The sequence below is a fragment of the Trichoderma harzianum genome (assembly GCF_003025095.1).
Source record: "Trichoderma harzianum CBS 226.95 unplaced genomic scaffold M431scaffold_10, whole genome shotgun sequence".
NCBI lineage: Eukaryota > Fungi > Ascomycota > Sordariomycetes > Hypocreales > Hypocreaceae > Trichoderma > Trichoderma harzianum.
This window is the reverse complement of record NW_020209258.1, coordinates 1054533-1067012: the sequence shown is the minus strand read 5'-3', so window position 1 is coordinate 1067012 and position 12480 is coordinate 1054533. Positions and strand designations below refer to the sequence as shown.

At 49.4% G+C, this 12480-nt stretch overlaps 7 protein-coding genes across 7 annotated transcripts; 4 read left to right on the top strand and 3 right to left on the bottom strand.

The window, feature by feature from the left end:
• Window positions 1-749: 749 nt before the first annotated feature.
• M431DRAFT_90997 (hypothetical protein) lies at window positions 750-1693 on the bottom strand (the record flags this gene model as incomplete). The annotated part of the gene is made up of 4 exons (XM_024924205.1): window positions 750-786; window positions 840-1210; window positions 1268-1426; window positions 1508-1693. 4 exons carry the CDS (start codon window positions 1691-1693, stop codon window positions 750-752), a joined length of 753 nt encoding a protein of 250 aa, XP_024772058.1.
• A 419-nt stretch (window positions 1694-2112) lies between these two features.
• On the top strand, window positions 2113-3421 carry M431DRAFT_91423 (hypothetical protein; the record flags this gene model as incomplete). Its single annotated transcript, XM_024924261.1, has 2 exons — window positions 2113-2573; window positions 2665-3421. 2 exons carry the CDS (start codon window positions 2113-2115, stop codon window positions 3419-3421), a joined length of 1218 nt encoding a protein of 405 aa, XP_024772057.1.
• A 65-nt stretch (window positions 3422-3486) lies between these two features.
• M431DRAFT_216670 (hypothetical protein) lies at window positions 3487-5043 on the bottom strand. The gene is made up of 3 exons (XM_024913517.1): window positions 4995-5043; window positions 4883-4940; window positions 3487-4794 (listed from the first exon to the last, which is right to left on the bottom strand). The coding sequence occupies exon 3, from the start codon at window positions 4782-4784 to the stop codon at window positions 3552-3554; it is 1233 nt and encodes a 410-aa protein (XP_024772056.1). The 5' UTR covers window positions 4785-4794; window positions 4883-4940; window positions 4995-5043; the 3' UTR covers window positions 3487-3551.
• Window positions 5010-7004, bottom strand: M431DRAFT_510542 (hypothetical protein). The gene has a single exon (XM_024919499.1). The coding sequence runs from the start codon at window positions 6544-6546 to the stop codon at window positions 5161-5163; it is 1386 nt and encodes a 461-aa protein (XP_024772055.1). The 5' UTR covers window positions 6547-7004; the 3' UTR covers window positions 5010-5160.
• Window positions 7005-7485: 481 nt separating this feature from the next.
• On the top strand, window positions 7486-8734 carry M431DRAFT_121104 (hypothetical protein). Its single transcript, XM_024912120.1, has 3 exons — window positions 7486-8114; window positions 8180-8410; window positions 8467-8734. Exons 1-3 carry the CDS (start codon window positions 7563-7565, stop codon window positions 8623-8625), a joined length of 942 nt encoding a protein of 313 aa, XP_024772054.1. The 5' UTR covers window positions 7486-7562; the 3' UTR covers window positions 8626-8734.
• A 1635-nt stretch (window positions 8735-10369) lies between these two features.
• On the top strand, window positions 10370-11167 carry M431DRAFT_7792 (hypothetical protein; the record flags this gene model as incomplete). Its single annotated transcript, XM_024922630.1, has 1 exon — window positions 10370-11167. One exon carries the CDS (start codon window positions 10370-10372, stop codon window positions 11165-11167), a length of 798 nt encoding a protein of 265 aa, XP_024772053.1.
• A 355-nt stretch (window positions 11168-11522) lies between these two features.
• Window positions 11523-12008, top strand: M431DRAFT_484416 (hypothetical protein; the record flags this gene model as incomplete). The annotated part of the gene is made up of 1 exon (XM_024916196.1): window positions 11523-12008. The coding sequence occupies one exon, from the start codon at window positions 11523-11525 to the stop codon at window positions 12006-12008; it is 486 nt and encodes a 161-aa protein (XP_024772052.1).
• Window positions 12009-12480: the final 472 nt, after the last annotated feature.

The following is a 12480-nucleotide window of genomic DNA, read 5'->3' as shown; positions in this document are numbered from 1 at the left end:
GGCATCATGTGTGCCTTCGCTGCTGCTCGCCACTACAGGTAAGAAACCTCCGGTTATCCCGCGACGGGCCCCAATTGGTTCTATGATGAGATATGTTGTCGCCCCAGTCTGAGGAGGTCCGACAAGCCTCCCCTGCTGACAGACACGTCTTAAGCCAATAGACACTTGCTGATTCACAACTGGTGCTTCACTTTGTTTCTCTATTACGGGCGATTCGTTTGTTGTGCTGCGTGGCTAACAATGCTTCTCCCAGGCAGTGCAGAGTTTTTCAGGCTTGACAATGTAAGAACCGACCCGCTCCTCTCGACAAGCTTTCGGCACATCGTGATGTACCAAGTAAAGTATTATCAAATTCCGAGATACATACTGCGGACACACTCTCCTGAACCACAACGTGCTCGACTCTGGAATTTCAAGCTATGCCATGTGAGCAATTTGCATCAGAGACTAACTGATGGTATTAAGCTCTCAGTGGAATGGAGATTGGCATTGCGAGAGAAATGTCGGCATTGAATCATGAGGTAGGTGGCAGTAGCTTTTTTTCTTTTTTTTCTTTTGATGCACATCATCTTACACATTTGCGTGATGAAAAAACTTATATTCCATGCTAATACTGAATCTTCATGTGGAGATCATTAAGAGCTTTTCATCTTTCGACTGACTGCAATGTTTTTACTTTATACTTTTATCTTGTTCTATTTTGTCTTGATCTAAGGCTAACATGACGAAGATGCAGGAAAGCAACCAAATCATCCTTGATACGCCGCCAACTCAGGTGAGTTCCAACTAGACATGATTAGTTAGTGATTGACATTATGATCCGGGACTGGGGGACCTACACAAGATATTTTCCACTTAGCTCACGTGAGGGGTTGGCCACAAATTTGGCAATGACAGTCCCTGGTTGCTCAGGCTTGAGCAGTGCGCCTTGCTGGAAGGCATCGACGAAGCTCTGGTACTGCTTCTCGTCCATAGTGTCTTTGCCCTTTAGCCGTAGAGTTGCTTGCATGTCTGTGTCTACCCGACCTGGTCCAATGGTTATGCTGGTGATGTCAGGCTCTTCAATCGCAAGATGGGACGCAATGGAGTTGATGGCCGCCTTGGACGAGCCATAGGTACTCCATGCAACGTAGGGCTTGAGAGCTGCTCCTGACGAAACCCAGAGGATGCATCCTTGAGTCTTCTTGACCTCATTCAGACTAGCCTTGGCCTATGTAATGTCAGCAGGCGTCCTAGACGATGACAAGGCGTCGCTTTGCCGTCTTACCATGGCAATGTAGCTGAAGAAGTTTATATCGTAGAGACGCTTGGTGTCTTCCAACGAAGCCGTTGCGAATTTCTCCGGCTCCAGAATTCCATGGTTGATGACTACGCCGTCGATTTTTCCAAATGACTTGACGGCAAGGTCCGTAAGCCTCTCGGCAATCTAGCCGCACACACTCTTGTCAGATATTCGCAGCTCATACCCAAGATAGTAATTCACCACCCTTGGAAAAATGCAACTCACTCCTGTACTTGTTATATCGCCAGCCACATATTCCACCTGGTCGGGATGTGCGTCCTTGAGCTTCCGCAGCAAATCTTCAGACCTGGCCGTAACGACGACTTTGTGTGATTGCGCTAAAAGGTGCTCGACGACGGCTGCGCCAAGGCCCTTGCTGGCGCCGGTCACAATGAATACCTTGGACGTCATCTAAGCGGACAATTGCAAGAGTCCGGTATCGAGGCGAGCGTTTCTTTTACTTAATGCAAGGGCAAGGAAGAGAGTACGAGCACAGCACAGTAGGCGGCCCCTGGTGACAACGGCTTCGGAAAGGACAGGGATATTTTTTTTCCCAGGCCGATAGCAAGGAGCCGCCGTGTGGGGGTGAGAATGAGGGGCTACTGGATCGAAGAAGTAAGGTAGCCTCTCCGGTACGGTGAGCCGGATGGCGTATGGACTGACTCGAGTTATAAGATGGTCGGTTCCGGGGTTGAGGCAGCTGTCTTGTCTTTTGTTGTCTCATTCATATAGAGCTGAAAGCTGCTGTTGGGGCGAGAGATCGACGGAGACCTTGACAGCCTCATCTCATCTTGATCTTGCTTGCAACCAACACACAGTGGAAAGACACCATGACCAACACTGTCATCCTTGGGAGTGGTGTTATTGGCCTGTCGTCGGCCTACTATCTCCTCCAACACCAGCCGGGCGACTCCATCCACCTCGTTGACTCTGCCAATGAACTCTTCGCCTCGGCCTCTGGCTTTGCGGGAGGGTTCCTGGCCAAGGACTGGTTCCGCCCGGAACTGATGCCGCTGGCGGAGCTCAGCTTCGAGGAGCACAGGAAGCTGGCCGAGGCGGAGAATGGCAGAGAGAGATGGGGATATGCAAAGAGCGTGACGGTGAGCTACGAGCCTCACGGGACGCTGATGAACGGCAAGAGAGGTGAAGATTGGCTGCTGGAGGGGACGAGCAGAGCCAGCCTCGTGGACTCGCGGAGGGAGCATCAGGACGGGGAGATTCCAGAGTGGCTGAGGAGGGTGGACGGCGACTCGGTGAGCGTGATTGACGATGGAAGCGGCACGGCGATTGTGTGAGTTGTTTTGCATTTCTTACATACATTCCCCCCCATATTACTCCGTACATTGTTTCTATTTATGAAAGCAGTTGCTGACGGTGACCAGGGATCCCCTGAGGTTCTGCAAGTTTCTCCTGGAAAAGGTCAAGGCTGCCGGCGTGCACATCCACAACCCTGCCACAGCGTCGCGCGTGGAAACCGACGAAGCCGGCAAGCTCTCCGGCGTGGTCGTCTGCCGTGGGGAGACTTCGGAGGAGACGGTGATTCCGGCGACCCGAGTGCTCCTGGCGGCGGGATGCTGGACCCCCCATATCTTCCACGACCTGTTCAAGAACCGCTACTACGTCGACGTTCCCATTGAGAGCCTGGGCGGGCACTCGGTCGTTGTCAAGGCCCCTGGCGAGGTGACGACATGTCACTCTGTTTATACGACGATGGGGCAACTCTCGCCGGAGGTGTATTCTCGACCGGATGGAGTGATTTACGTTGCTGGGGTGAACCATGCTTCTATTCCTCTGCCTAAGCCTACTGTCAAGGCGGTGACTTTTAACGAGTCTATCGATAAGCTCAAGGACATTGCACGACGTCTTATTGCTACGCCTAACGGAGAGGACTTGGAGATTGTGCGTGAAGGACTCTGCTTCAGGCCGATTACGAAGAGGGGAACGCCATACATTGCGAGGTTGCCAGAGGAGAAGCTTGGAGAGGATTTCAGATCTGCGGAGCAGTCCCCGGGAGGTGTCTTTATTGCTTCAGGACACGGCCCATGGGGAATCAGTTTGAGCTTAGGAACAGGCAAGGTGGTTGCGGAGATGATGTCTGGGAAGCCACTCAGTGCTGACATCTCCAGCCTGGGCTTCTGAAGGGGAGGATGAAAGGGTGTGAGTTTCAACAGTATGGCTTAGAAGGATATCAGGCAACATGTTTCTTTCTTTCTTGCGTGCTTTTTTTAGTCTTTTTGTTTGCTTTTTCTTGTTAGGTATTGCGTTAGGATCAAGTACTTAGACACCCCCGAAGTCTTTGGATATCGCTCGGACGAGCCCTGCAGCACCCGCCTACGATGATCTGAGGCCATTTGCCTCTCGCCTCTGTAGCCCTCACTACTTCCGCGAGCTGCGTCTCCCACGGAACTCTGTCTTGCTGTTCCGTGCCTTGCGGTATTTCCCACTGCATGGTTGTTGTATTATACACTTCGCCGTTTGTTCCATCTGGGTATAGCACCAATGCAGGCCACTTTTCAATAAGGCCTTCCTGCAGCAAGTGATTAATTGCAGCTTCGTATCGGCGCAGCAGAGAATCGATTTTCCACACTTTTGTGCAGTTGATGCCCACGCCCCAGGGAACTGCCGGTGCGAGGGACGGGTCCAGCATTACCCGGATGACAGCCTCGGGAGAGCCTCCATCTGGAATGTTTTCGTCTTCATTGGGGAACAGACAGGAGATCCAGAAGGGAACTCCCGATGAGAGACCAGGGACGGCACTCATGGCGCGGCGCATGGCGACAACTTCGTCGAGGCGCGGGACAGTCTCAAGGGCGATGTACCGGACACGCTGCCTGATGTCCCTGATGCTGGCGAAGACCTCCATCCTCTCGCGATGCCAGGCGAAGAGATCATCCTCCGAATCGTGGGCGGTGTCGTATTTGCCGCTAAACTCCTGGCTGGGGACCATGCAAGCGCCGTACGGGCCAATGCTTAGCGCAACGCCGCAACTGCGCTGTTTCGCCTGCTCTGCGATTTGCACGGCGGTCTCGAGGAAGCGAGGCACATGTTCCGGTGCGATGCCATCTGGATACTCTATAGTTTTGGTGTTTGCGAAACCTTCCAAAGAGATTTGGTATGTTGCTGTGAGGATGACGTCGACGGGGACGTCTCCGAAATCTTTTTGGCAGCGCAGCAGGGTTGATGGATCGGAGACTAGGAGGTGGGAGGACCAGAGGGGGGTTGATGGGCCGAAGGTGATGCTGTAATTGTCTTCTAGGGATGTGCCGAGGCCGCCGTCGAGGAAGCTTACAGGGACGGATGCACGATTCTCTGTATTCGTCATTGTGGATATTGAAGATACCGAGTGAAATACGAGATTGTCGAGATTGGAGATGGTTTTGTTACTGTACTGTACTGTACGATATCGGAGAGCTGAGGTGAGTGCATGTGCTATTGTGAGACCCCCGGCTTTAGAGTTGAAGAGCTGAGTTGATAACGTTAGTGGGCCCGCTCCCGCCTCCATGGGTTCGCCCCTGTCATGGGGTCAGCTGCTTGTTGCTTAGCTCTCCATGTTGGGAGATGTTCGCGAAACGATATGACGAGATACTGGTTTATACATACTGTGCGTCTCCTGAATGTGAAGATGTAACATGGCGGTGAATGCGTGGACGATATTCTCCTATCTGGTGATTATTAGTGTAATCCATCTACTAATTCTAGAGTCTAGACTAACATCTAGGTACTACTAAACGAGGACCACAACGACAGGGCTCTGCATGACAACAATCTCCAATGCATTCATGCGTTAAGATGATCAGAGGAGAAGCCATCCGGCACTTGATGGTATTCAGCCTTTATCTAAATCCTAGATCATACCGGTACTTACACATGCATTTCTTCTACCCCGCGTGCGGCAAAAAGCCCATCCAGTTCACCGTCTGAAACGCTCCCGCTTCCATGGATCTCAGCCCAACGATAGGCTCGACGAGGATGTAGAACCTTGCCAGCGCATAAATAAAGGCGACCGGGAAGATGGTCCAAAACTCCCACACGAGCGGGAGCTGTTTCGGCGCCCATGCCTCCTCCTCCTTTTCCTCAACGGGCTGCTGCGATACCAGCATGGGTGGCCTATCAGCTTGTGGTCGTCCAGCTTCTAGCTCAGCTACGTCCTCCGTCACCGTTACTATGACGCCTGACTTGTCTTCGCTTCCAAACATCCTTTTCCAGAGCTTGTGTCCGCTGCCGTAGCGCTGCCAGATTGCGCCTGTTTCTAGGACCCAGAAGAGGGCTGTTGTGCCGACCAGGATGAGACTCGATACTCTCCAGAGGATCTGCTCGGCTTTTGAAGGGAACCTGAAATTCCAGCCGGTGAGATGAATTGATGCATAGATCATGGTGGCGATGCACAGGTAGAGACTTTCGAGTGTTTCCAGCCACGGCAGTCTGCTGTCGCCAATCCGGGGCAAGGGACGCTCAAACGGTCCGACGGGCAGCTTGATGAAGGGCTGGATGTTAAGAGCCCAACTCGGCGTCAAGTCATCTACAAAATCGAGGGGAGTCTGTCGGTACGGCCGTGCAGCTACAGGGCCAGCTCTGCGGAGGACCTGGTCCATGGTCTCGGCCATCTCGATTCGCACGGGATATCGGACGTCTTGAGGCTTGGAGATCCAGCAGACACTGGTCATGATGGAGCACACGACAATGGCCATGGTGGACAGCTCGATTGTCGTGACGGGGAGACCCTGGACTCCGCGCGCAATGCATTGCACGATGAGGTAGCCGACCTGGAAGCAGGTGATGAGCTTGGAAACGGTATCCCGCTTGGACTTGTCTAGGAGCTCTTCGTCTGAGATTTCAGGGTACTGGATGTGGCCGCGGGACATTAGCCAGAGGATGTGCTTCGAGTTGACGCGGAACGGGGCGCCGTTTAGGGGCTGCAGCTCGAATCCGCCCATGTTGGCGAAGAAGCCGTGTCGGTACGTCCATGAGGTGTGTCCGAGGGCGTGGAATGCCTTGACGGAGTCTCGAGCGGCGGCGAGTTGGCCGGCAGCTGCGGTGAGAACGAATTCGGGCCCGGCGATTGAAATGGCCATCCACAGGAGTTTGCGGCCCAGTATGCGTACGTTGCTATCGTGTTTCGAGGGCAGGTTGAGGCAGAGGATGGTGTATGTGCAGAGGAATGTGGTGACGATGCACGTCCAGAGTATGTCCATGGTTCCGCGGCCATCGGGGGACACTCTCCAGCCGTTGACTCTCGTGTGTAGAGCATCTGTGCTGTTGCTCATGGTCACAGAAGCAGTATCGGGGTTCGAATCTCAATATCATGGGAGCTGAGGCCGTGAGGAGGCGCCCTCAAACGAGACTTACAAAGGAACTTGCACATCATTTATCCCGAGAGCTCTTTTCAACCTCATCAAGTCCTAATGAGAGAGAGCCCGGGCGGAACGGTGAGATTATTGGCACCATCCCGAGGGCCCCGATTCCCAGGGCTCAAAAGCTGCGCAAAATAGTATAGGATTGACATGCTTCAACTTGGACTTGCCCAGCTAAGTGAGGAGCGTACGTGTAAGTCGGGCCATATACACGTAAGGAAGCTTGGGTCTGCTCTTGGCGTCGAAGAGCCTCGTCTATTAATATCCTTTTCGAAGGTGATCTCCCAGGGCAGTGTTATGCGAAAGAATAGACAACGTTAAAAACATGGTCATGAGGTCCAACTGTTTGCACCGAGATGCCACCATGTGTGGGTTGCGCAACCAATAATAAGCTCGTCGAACCGACCTAATATCTGACCACCTTTTGTCCTGTCATCACCCCCTAGTCTTCTGGGTTTCCCAAATGCTTGTAAATGTCTCAAGAAACAATGAAATGGGACTTGCTGAACCAATAGCGTTTAATAATTTTGCCGATAGGATAACTATTTGCGGCTCAGCATAGAGTAAAGACGGAGTCTCTAACACGCGCGAGACGGCCACTATGGTGTTTAGACAAGTCTAAGTCAATACATATAAGTTCCTCGCGTAGGGAACTGTGGTCGCAAGCCCTATTTATAGCTCACATGAGGCTATTCGTTTCATGCACGTTTTCGCCAATTTTTCCTACTTTCGCAATTTTCCTTGCCATTGGCAGATCTTATTATACCCGTCAACCCTGTCTAAATCCGGTTCCTCTTTTTTTTCGGGCCTCTGCTTCTGCGCCTTATTAAAACATATCCGGCACCACCACTAAACTTGGGCGACGCTGCTCTCTTCCGTCCCGGGACCTCGTTTTCTCGGATATCCAGGGATATAAACTCGAGTTATATATGGCGCTGTATAGACGCCTGTCGCCGACCGGCAGAAATGAGACTTTGGATGGCGCCAGCGACAGCCGAGACGAGAATGTTCATGGTTCAAAGACGACACGGCGGCTGCTGACTGCCGGCGAAGTGCCGTCTTGGTATGCTCACAACTCGTACATTCGCACCGGCTATCGACCCGTCACGTATTCCACCAAGCTCTGCTTCGAGAGCCTTGGGTATTTGCACAATGAGACGCTCAACATATACACTCACCTTGTGCCTGCCGGCATTGCCGTCGTAGGCAATTACGCTCTTTATGTGTATTTTAGCTCTCACTACCCTGATGCGTCTTGGAAAGACCAGCTGGTGTTTCACATATACTTGTCGACGTCAATTATTTGCTATGGAATCTCGTCCATGTATCATATGCTGCTTTGCCATTCCGAGACATGGTCGGGACTTTGGGCGAGATTGGACTATACTTCCATTGTTTTTCAGATCTTGGGGTCGTTTATCTCGGGGATTTATATAGGCTTTTACTGTGAGCCTAATCTGCAGAAACTGTATTGGACAATGGTATGTTCCATGTACATTTTTCACGTGATGGATGTATTTGCCTGTTGACCATTTTGGCTTTTCAGATTGGGACATTGGGACTTTTGACCGGTATTGTTGTTGTAAGTCCCCGGCTTCAGAGTCCGAAGTGGCGCAACCTCCGAGTGTTTGCCTTTGTCGGTACGGGATTGTCCGCTTTTGCGCCCATTATTCACGCCGCCACTATCTTTCCGTATGATCAGCTAGATAAACAAGCCGGCCTACGGTACTATTATCTCGAGGGTGTCTCGATTTTGACGGGCGTTGTGTTTTACGTTGTAAGTTCCTCTAGTACAAGCAGTACTCTTGGTGGCTGTTGCTAAGTTCGTCCCAGACACACTTCCCAGAGTCGCGAATACCGGAGAAATTCGACATCTTTGGCGCGTCTCATCAGATTTTCCATTCTTTTGTGGTGCTGGGAGGTGCAATCCATTTCTACGGCATTCTGAGCGCTTTTGATTGGAACTATAATAATCCTCGCTGTGGCCTGTGAAACATGGAGTGTTATAGGAATCGAAGTAGATATAGAGTTTGGCGTCCGTTGAAAAATTTCCCGATAGAGAAATGTTGTAGATATACTTTCCCAATTATGCGGGCCCCGGACCGTGCCGTTGAGTCATCTCAGGGGGGTGTTTTTGACCACACCACTCCCGTGAGGTACAAAAGCATCGTATCTTAGATAATCCCGGACTACACACTCCTTACGTGAAGCTTCGCCGGTGATTTGTTTTGAAGTTTACTATACCTATGTACGCTTATTTCATGTTGTTCTTGACCATAACACTGGATTATAAAAGTAACGTATCCTAGGTAGATAACTCCTGGCTACATAGTACCTACGCGAAGTTGTGACGGTTATTTGTTTTGAAGTTTATCTACGCCTATTTTATGTAATGTATTTAGACAATACCATGTATCTACTTCCCACAGGTTTTCTCAATGCCTACTAGGTAGGATCACAATACATATACAAGTGTTGGTAGCTCTCGGCACGTCGTTTTATAGCGGCACCATACATCAAATTTTGCTACCCATCTCTGTCTTCTATTATCAATGGCAGCATTAGCTGGTCAATTGTACTTGCCCACTCAGCATTTGTATTCTCTCCTGTGAATTTCAAGGTTTACTGCTTAGAGTCACAGCTTTATGGAAAAAGGTACATTGCTTATCTCCCCTGGAGACAGCCACTCTGTTTATATTTTGGTTTCGCTCAGCCGTTATCTTCTCCTACAACGGAATCTCCCGAGGGTGTTTGTGGATCTGTCCGGCGTTTTACAACGTCTAGCGTCCGATTGCTATGAAGTTTATATCGGATGGAGTCTATATCGGATTCGATTGTTTCTTTTACGCAGTCTGCCGAGCAGTCCTCCAGCGTCTTTGCCCGAATGCTTTGAAATTGATATCAGATGGAATCTATATTGGACTCGATTGTTTCTTTTACGCAGTCTGATTCTTACTTGGCTGATCCTTGCAGCCAGAATCTCTCGAGGGTCTAGATGTATCTACCTGGCGTTTTACACCGCATTTTGTCCGATTGCTATGAAGTTTATATCAAATGAAGTTTATATCGGCCTCGATTGTTTACTTTACATAGTCGTCCCAGCGTCTTCCAACGCCTTTGTCCGATTGCTATGAAGTTTATTACCAGATGAAGTTTATATCGATCTAGATTGTTTACTTTACGCAGTCTGCCTCTTCCAGTGGCTGATTCCTGCGGATCAAATCTCCCGAGAATGTTTGTTTTCCAACGCCTTTGTGCGATTGCTATGAAGTTTATATCAAATGAAAATGTTCTAGATCTCGATTGTCTACTTTATACAGTCGATATCTCTCCGGTGGCTGATTCTTGCTGTCGGAATCTTCCACTGAGCAGATATTTCTGTAAACTTACACCAAATCTATGCCCGTTGCCCAGTCACTCGAGCTTATCTCTCCTCTTTCCAAATCCCATATAAGGGTGCCTTCCCCCCCTGAATCCTCTTTCCAAAATTTCCTCCCATATCACACACACAAGCTCCAGATTCACAATCAATTTGATACCACCTTCTCCCACAATCACATATCAGCCTCAACACTCTTCACTTCACACAATCATATATCAGCTTCAACCCTCTTCACTTCACACAACCATATCACCTTCCGACTCTCTTCACTTCACACAGCCACACTCTCCTTGGTTATTCCTGGCACTTCCCACTTACCCCTATTCAAGCCACGACAATTCTGCTTTGGTAATCATGGCTTCAGAGGACTCCACAACCATGCCATCGGAGATTAACTGGGAAGAGTTTTTAAAACCACTCGTGGAGTTTAACAACCGGAACCCAGATGGGTCCCTTCCTGAAGTTGATGTCCCCAACAACTTGAATGACCAGACTTCTGGCATTGTTGAGGGAAATCAACTTCCCGAGGCTGTGGCACCACCTAACCAAGTGGTGGAGTTCGATATCGATGAGTACTTTGATATCGATGAGTTCCTGGCTGCCGCATTCGTCCCTGCTCCCGCCCCTCCTTTGGTCCCTGCTCCCGCTACTCCTTTCATGGCTCTTCCCGCTGCTCCTCTCGTTCCTGCTCCGGTCACTCCTTTCGTCCCTGCTCTGACCACTTCTTTCATCTCCGCTCCGGTCACTACTCTCGCCCCTGCTCTCGCCACTTCTTTCAACCCTGCTCCCGCCACCACCCCCAACCCTATCTCTGGCACCAGCATCAGCAACATCCCTCCTACCGACGGCAGCGGCAGACCACATATCTGCCCAGCCCCAGAATGCGGAGCGAGGTTCGCCAAAAGGTCCGCGCTCAATACTCACATGAGATCCTCAAAAGCCCACCCACACCAGAATATCAAGTGCCGCTGTGGAAAGGGCTTTTCACAGTACGGGCTTATGCAGCACCTCAAACAGCAGGTGAAAAGGTGCAAGGAGAGCCGGGAGAAATTTCGGTGTCACTGTGGCTTTCCCGCGGGTCCTAGAGCGGAGGACGAGATTCTCGGGCATGCTTATAATTGTTCGAGAATAAGGGGCAAAGTTGATCAGTAAAGGTTGAGATTGGGTACATTTGCTTTCACACAATTTTTTTTCATTTTGTGGTGATACCCTTTCTTGGTGTTTTCATTTTTTCCACTTTTTATTCTTATTCTTTCATCAAATTGTCTGTTTTTTGTCTAACAGTGTACTACTACTATACTCATGTTTTATGACAACGAATAACGACGTCTTCATTGTTTTCAAACTTGCATCTGGTTTTCCTTATATGTACCTCTATGTCTTTGTTCTTGTAGTATTAGATCTTAGAAAATGGAACGCCTATTTAACAATTCAATTTTAATACCCAGCATCCCGTGCCGTAAAAGACAAGTACTAAAACAAATATAATTATAGTACTACCTTGCTGATGAATGTTTACTACCTAGGTACTCTAGGTGATGATGTTGAGATGACGGACTATGATGACTCGTCTGAATCTTCCTCGAGTTCTGATGACGGGCATGGATCTACCGCATCTGACGATAATGAGACTGGTAGACTGGCTTCTGGGCCCAGCGCCGACAGCGAGTCCGATTCTAATCTGGGTGATTCGGGATATGGCAACTCATCCGAAGTTGGAGAATCTGGAGATGGAGAATCTGGAGATGGAGAATCTGGAGATGGAGAATCTGGAGATGGAGAATCTGGAGATGGAAAATCTGGAGATGGAGAAATCACCACCGAATCTGAGTCTGGAACCGAGCCTGGTTCCCACCCATCCGGAGATTCAAGATATATTCACCAAGCTGAAAGAATCATTCCCAACCTTAGCCAAGAGTTTAGATCCAAAAATCAGCAGCAACGGAGGTCTGGAGAACGAATTCGAGCACTCTCTCAGCATCGCGCACGATAAGAAACATGGCGCAAGACACTGATTAAAGGTCAGTAGTATCTTTCAAGAGTTGCACGTTACGGGGTTCGACTTACAAATTTCGAAAACACATGGCGCATTTTGGACTCATGAATCATACCTGTATCATGGGTATATAATGGTAATGGTTGTTCAGTTAAGTCAGTAGGTATGTAGTTAGCAACGTACTTAATACCTAGTACACAGACTTTGCCCTTTACTATAAACATGTTCCTATGTTCAGCAGGTGTCGAGTATAGTAAATACTAGAAATATATAAGTATACTAGCAGCTACTAGAGAAATATAGATATAGTAGTAGTTGCTAGAAAGTATAGATCCAGTAGCAGTTGCTAGAAAATTATAGATCTACTACCAGTTACTAAAGAAATATAGGTATAGTAGCAGTCACTAGAGAAATGTAGATATAATAGGAGATACTTAAAGAACCAGGGATTTATTAATTAGGTAAATGC

Coding starts and splice junctions, on each gene's coding strand:
- M431DRAFT_510542 (XM_024919499.1), bottom strand. CDS start 6,546: ATGAGCAACAGCACAGATGCTCTACACACGAGAGTCAACGGCTGGAGA.
- M431DRAFT_216670 (XM_024913517.1), bottom strand. CDS start 4,784: ATGGAGGCGGGAGCGGGCCCACTAACGTTATCAACTCAGCTCTTCAAC.
- M431DRAFT_121104 (XM_024912120.1), top strand. CDS start 7,563: ATGGCGCTGTATAGACGCCTGTCGCCGACCGGCAGAAATGAGACTTTG. Junction 8,115..8,179: donor AGAAACTGTATTGGACAATG/GTATGTTCCATG, acceptor TTGGCTTTTCAG/ATTGGGACATTGGGACTTTT. Junction 8,411..8,466: donor CGGGCGTTGTGTTTTACGTT/GTAAGTTCCTCT, acceptor AGTTCGTCCCAG/ACACACTTCCCAGAGTCGCG.